General features: G+C 35.0%; 1 protein-coding gene across 1 annotated transcript; it reads right to left on the bottom strand.

Annotated features, from left to right (window-relative positions):
• Nucleotides 1-5,864: 5,864 nt before the first annotated feature.
• Nucleotides 5,865-6,314, bottom strand: LOC112503969. Its single transcript, XM_025107934.1, has one exon. The coding sequence runs from the start codon at nucleotides 6,312-6,314 to the stop codon at nucleotides 5,865-5,867; it is 450 nt and encodes a 149-aa protein (XP_024963702.1).
• Nucleotides 6,315-6,769: the final 455 nt, after the last annotated feature.

The raw sequence follows: 6,769 nt of genomic DNA, 5'->3' as shown, positions 1-6,769 counted from the left end.
CAATCCATAAGTCAGTAAATAAGCTTTTAGTTTCAGTTTCCCTTCTTGTGGCTATTCTTAGACTTAACTTAAGAAAATTCTCCGAGTAAAGACGGACACACTGAAAAATATCTCAAAATAGTTAAAATGGACATGTACTTAATGTGTACTTTTCCTTACTATTATTTGATAAAAACAGCTTTCTTTATGTTATCTTTTTATCATCAAATAGGGGGAGATTGTTGATCCTTTCTCTCATTGATTTGCTGATAATCTCTTTTACCTTACACGAAGTATTTATGTTTTTGTCTTTCAGTTACAGCGATCATCACTGAGTCTGTTCAGTGATTGCAGAGAACATGCATTGTAAATCTATCAGTGACAGTGATAATTCAAGAAGATAAAACTCACACCAAAAAACCTTCAACGAAAGTCGAAGAATGAAACTGAAGATTAGAGACAGGCGAGTACATGATCTGAAGCAGTATTCAGTGATTACAACCTTGTCTACATATGTGTGAAGACTGCCCAAGCCTCAGCGAATGCTAAAGAAACCTTCAGGTTATTCCAGCATTCAACGATCAAAACAACCTTGTTAAGCACGATTGTTTTTTTCTTGTCCTTATACACACAGAGGACAAACACATACCCTTTCTAAAAGATAGTACGGTATGGAGCCGACTAGTTGACTCTACTACCCACCAACTTTGTGCAAGGATGTCTGCTCATGAATAGGGTTTTGTACTATTCACTGTAGCAAAAGACAAGTCTTTCTCTAAAGACTTGACACATGTTCTGAACCTACCAAGTTGCATTAAATATGCATTTAAATCAATGGGTATGAATATATGTGTTCTATCTCCATGCAGAGATACTCATACTCCTTACTCTGACTTACTTACGCTTAAGTAAAAGAACACACACATCTAAGAACACAATAGGCTCATCTTCAAGAGCAAGTTAAAATCTTTTCTTTATTTGCTAAGAACTAGTGTGTAACTTTAGATTGTTTAGATACGTTTTATTTACCTTATCTTTCCGCAAACAATCTTGTAAAATCTGTTTTCTATATCAATATATATTTTATATTTTAAAAGTTTACTATGCTTTTATTAATCCCCCTTCTACAAAATGTTATACACATCTTGTAGACCCTAATGGGACCAACACTCTTACACTTTGTCAAACGCATGGTTATCCAAAACCTCTGGCCATAAGCCAAATTTTCCCCTTCTCAATAACATCATTACTATTATTTCCAATAAGAGCAACATTTCTGAGTCCTCAAATCACAAAGAAATAAGAACTCAAAACTATTACAATCTTAAGAGACAAAACAGTAAGAGTTATAATAATTGTCACACAGACAAATGTCACCCATATATCCAAAGGTACACCTCTCCTTTATATGCCACCCTTATATCTGAAGGTACACCTCTCCTCGATATGCCACCTTTATCCCATGGAACACCTCTCCTTGATATGCCACCCTTATTTCCTCATCAAAATCTACAAATTATTTCCAATCAATACAGACCGAAGTCACAACCGTCTTGAAGGAACATCCTCTATAGTTTTAACCAATAACAGTTTCAAAACAGTTCTATTTCAAAACTTTGAAACTCAAGAACCAGCAGTTCTTTAATATAATTTTCCAAACTCAATATTCTTTAATCCTTAAAAATAGGATATTATCTTCAACAGTTTAAAAGAAGCAGAATCTTCTTTATATTTCAAGTACAGTTTTAAAAACCAGATTCATAAACTCAAATTAACATGATAAAACAGTTTCTCTTTTTATCCATAAAATCATCAACTGGAATCTATATATTTCGAATATCAACATATAAGAAATTTTAATAACAAAACTCACCTTATGCACATATTTGAAGATAGTTCACACAACAAAGCTTCAAATAATCAACACGGAAACTTCAAGTCACTTTCAAATCACCTTTTATGTAAGTTTTCTCTCAAGAACATACACTCACCGCCACTACTTCTTTTTCATTTACCCATTAGGTAAAAATAAGATAAGATTGATCTTATCTCTTATATATATATATATATATATTATCAAAGGCGGTGTAAAGTTTTAATATTATAAAACTCATAAGGCGGTGGAGGTTTACTATTTTTAAATCTCTCCTCGTCCTCCTCCTTAACCAAGAATATGCATACACATATATTTTAACAATTCTCATGTATGCACAGTAACACATTCGCATATATATATATATATATATATATATGATCCATGCATTTACTTATGCATATAATCACCCTTATAAATAAATATGCACATAATCACATAAAGATTACCTCAACCATTGCTACCTTAAATCTCAGCTATCACATTATCTACCCCACAAAAGAATTCCGTCCATAATTCATTTAATCAAAAAACCAAGGGTATCTGATTCTCATTTCAGACTCTAACTCCCATGTTGCTTCGGAACCCTTGTGAAAACGCCACTGTACTTTTACCAAACTAATTTCTTTGTTCCCAACACCCTGATTTTTCGGTTAATTAGAGCTTCTGGTGTTTCCACAAAGTTCAGTTTACTGTCTAGTTTAAGTTCTGGAAGCGGTACTGCTAGACGTGGATCAACTAAACATTTCCGCAAACTTGACACATGAAAAGTGTTGTGAATTAAGCTGAGCTCTTCCGGTAGTTCTAACTGATAAGCCACTAGCCCAACCCGTTTGCAAATTTTAAATGGCCCAATATATCTCGGACTGAGCTTATCTTTATTTTCAAATCTAATAACACCTTTCCATGGAGAAAGTTTTAGCATCACAAAATCACCCACATAGAATTCAATTGGTTTTCGACGTTTATCAGCATAACTTTTCTGTGGTTCTGAGTTGTTTTGATTTCTTCACGGATTTTTTCAATCTTTTCTGAAGTTACTTGAACAATTTTGGGACCTGTCAACTGTCTCTCACCCACCTCATTCCAACATAACGGCGTTCGATATTTACGTACATACAAAACCTCATACGATGTCTCTTGGATGCTGGAGTGATAGTTATTATTATATGCAAACTCAATTAATGGTAAATGATCCTCCCATGATCCCCCAAAGTTCATAACATATCTTCAAGAGTCTGATTAGTTCACTCACTTTGCCCGTGTGTTTGTGGATGATATGTTGTCCTTAATCGAAATTGAGACCCCAAGGCCTTTTACAAACTTTCCCAGAACTTTGAAGTAAAGCGGCTATCTTTGTCAGAGATGATGGATAGTCAGACACCGTGTCTGGTTACAATTTCCCTGATATAAATTTGAGCCAACCTTTCTAAAAATTATTCTTCTCTTAATGGTAGAAAATGTGAAGATTTAGATAATTGATCCACAATTACCCAGATTGCATCATATCCTTTTGGAGTTCGGGGTAATTTCATGACAAACTCCATCGTAATATGATCCCATTTCCATACAAGAATCTCCAAAGATTGGAGATTTCCGTAGGTTCTTTTGTGTTCGATCTTAACTTGCAGACATGTTATACATTGTTCCACATACCTTGCTATGTTTTTCTTTAATCCGAGCCACCAATAGATAGGTTTTAGATCTTTATACATTTTATTGGTATCTGGATGAGTAGAATATCGGGACTTATGACTTTCATCCAAAATTGCTTCCCGAATATTCCCACAACATGGCACCAAAATTCATCCTTGAAAGCATATAATTCCTTCATCATTCGATTCCAGGGTGGAAATCATTTTACCCAATCATTATGGCTTCATATGATCCTCTTTAACATCTTCCTTCGGACATTTCAAATTTTCTTTATGAAGATCAGGATTTAAGTTTATTCTCATTTCTAAGGTTTTAATTGTTCCACTCCTTTATTTTCTACTCAAAGCGTCAGCTACCACGTTGGCTTTTCCTGGGTGATAAAAGGATTTCTCAATCGTAATCATTAACAAGTTCAATCTGTCGACGCTACTACATGTTTAAGTCTTTTTGGTTGAACAGATGTTGTAGACTCTTATAATCGGGGTAAATCTGACACTTTGTTCCCAATAGATAATGTCTCCATATTTTCAATGCAAATACCACTGCTGCCAATTCCATATCATGTGTTGGATATTGTTTCTCATGATCCTTCAGCTATTTGGATGCATATGATATTACTTTTCCTCTTTGCATCATAACACAATCCAAACCTAGTTTTGAAGCATCGCTATAAACAACAAAGTTTTTTGACTCATCTGGTAAAGACAATACTAGGGCACTACAAAGATGATCTTTCAATAATTGGGAGGCTTTTTGTTGTTGTTCTTCCCACTGAAACTTGATATTCTTCCGAGTCAATTTGGTCAATGGCACAGCTATTTTGGAAAAATCTTGAATAAATTTACGGTAATAGCCTACCAATCCCAGAAAGCTTCGAACTTCAGAAGGGTTTCTTGGTGCATCCCATTTCTCAACATCCTCTATTTTTGTTGGATCCACTTTTAGCCTTGCTTCTCATATAACATGACCTAGGAACTGAACCTCTCTTAACCAGAATTCACACTTGGACAATTTTGTATACAACTTTTCTATTTTTAGAAGTTCGAGTATCAAACGGAGATGTTCTGCATGCTCCTCTTCGGTTTTAGAGTATATGAGTATATCATCAATAAATACAATGATGAATGTATCAAGATATTCTTTACATACCAGATTAATTAGATCCATAAAGGCTGCAGGTACATTAGTTAAACCGAATGTCATAACTAAAAATTCATGATGTCCGTACCTAGTTCGAAAAGGTGTGTTGGCAATGTCCTCTTCTTTGACTTTGAGCTTATGGTATCCTGATCTTTAATCAATCTTTGAGAAATAACTAGCTTCACCAGTTGATCAAACAAGTCATCGATCGTTGGTAAAGGGTATTTATTTTTTACCGTCAATTTGTTCAACTCCCTGTAATCTATACACATCCCATATAGACCCATCTTTCTTTTTAACAAAAAGGACCAGAGCTCCCCATGGTGAAGTGTTTGGGTCTAATGAATCATTTGTCAAGCAGATTTTTTAATTGAGTAACCAATTCTTTTAGTTCTGATGGAGCTAATCGGCATGATGCTTTAGCTACTGGTGCTGCCCCAGGTATAAGATTAATTCTAAATTCAACATCCCTGTCTGGCGGAAAGCCAGATAAGTCTTCTAGAAAGACTTCTGGATATTCACTAACAATTGGAAACAGTTCTTGCTTACTTTTTTCTTTCTTTGCATCAATTGCATAGGCCAAATACCCCTGACACTTTTTCTGAATACACTTTCGGGATTTTAATACAGATAAATAACTGTTATGATGATTTTAACAGTCACCATAAATAACAACTGACCCTCTGTCTGGTATGGTAATTCTGATCAATATTCTATTGCAGACAATACTAGCCTGATTTTCTGCCATCCAATCCATTCCCAGTACTACATCAAATTCTTTCATCGGCATTGGCAACAGTCGAATTGGTTACTCACATCCCTCAATAACAATTGCACAGTCATTGGATACATAAGCAACAGATTCTTGACTATTAGCAGTGTAAACTACTAATTTATCATCAAGTGGCACAAAATTCATGCATGCATATTTGGCAAATGATGGTGATACAAGCGAAAAAGTTGCACTTGAATCAAACAACACCTTAGCATATAGAGAATACGAGAAATGTACCTGTTACTACATCTGGTGTAGTTTCGGCCTCATTTTTAGTCATCTGATATGATCGACCCCGCGCCCCTCCTTGGCCTCCTCTACTTATATTTGGTCTTCCACAGGTACTTGAGGTATTACTACCCATAGTCAACTGTGGAGTCTTTAATTATGGGCAATTAGGTTGAAGATGATCCGGTCATTGAAACATCATTTAGAAATTGGTCAGTTCCTTGACAAGTGGCCTGTCTCGCCACACTGATAACATTTCCTTAAATCTATTTTACAGTCGCCTTCATAAATTTGATAACATCGGGGATAGGCTTTTCCATTAAATTTTTGAATAGGTTTATCACCATATTTCACAAATTTCGGTCCTCGGTAACCTATTGAAGGTCCTTCCCATTTTCTCTTTTCAGTGAATTTTCCTTCTTCCTGCATATTCTTATTCCTCTGAGTAACCTCTGCTGCATCCACTGTCAAAGAAAATGTAGCAGGATTCATGGCAATCACAAATTCCTGAATAGATGGTTTTAAACCCCAAATATATCTTTCTACTTTTCTTGATTCAGATGAGATATAATGCTTAGGAAATCGAGAATATTCAATGAACTTCTTTGTATATTCCCGAATAATTCCTATACCTTGTTCCAGTTTCAAGAAGTCTTCTTCCATCTGTCTTACAGTTGCCTTTGGACAAAATTTCTTTTAAAATTTGTTTACAAATTCTGCCCAAGATAACGTTTGTAGAATATCTGTTATGGCTAATGATTCGACTTCCCACCATAACAGTGTGTTAGACTTTAATATAGAAACAACAAATTTAACTTTATCTGCCTCTGAGCATCTGATAGTGTTTAATACAGACTCTATTTCCTTAATCCAGCACATGGCGTTAACTGGATCTCGTTCTCTAGAAAAGGTTGGAGGTTTTCAAGTTAGAAACATTTTGATATCTTCTTCTTTGTTGTTTAAAACTGGAACAGATGGATTTATCTCAACTCTTTCAGTTTCAGTTATGGCAGGTATCCCCATGATAGATGTTAATGTTTCTCTTAACTTTCCCATTTCCTCATATAACATATATCTGCTTACATACTCTGGCTAGGGTATATGTTCTTGATTAACAT

The sequence above is a fragment of the Cynara cardunculus genome, unplaced genomic scaffold, assembly GCF_001531365.2.
Source record: "Cynara cardunculus var. scolymus isolate 2C unplaced genomic scaffold, CcrdV1 Un_Scaffold_4246, whole genome shotgun sequence".
NCBI lineage: Eukaryota > Viridiplantae > Streptophyta > Magnoliopsida > Asterales > Asteraceae > Cynara > Cynara cardunculus.
Note: the sequence above shows the minus strand (reverse complement) of the source record. Positions and strands in the feature narration are given on the sequence as shown.

Excerpts from the sequence above, each read along its gene's own strand:
- LOC112503969 (XM_025107934.1), bottom strand. The coding sequence starts at position 6,314 with ATGGAAGAAGACTTCTTGAAACTGGAACAAGGTATAGGAATTATTCGG.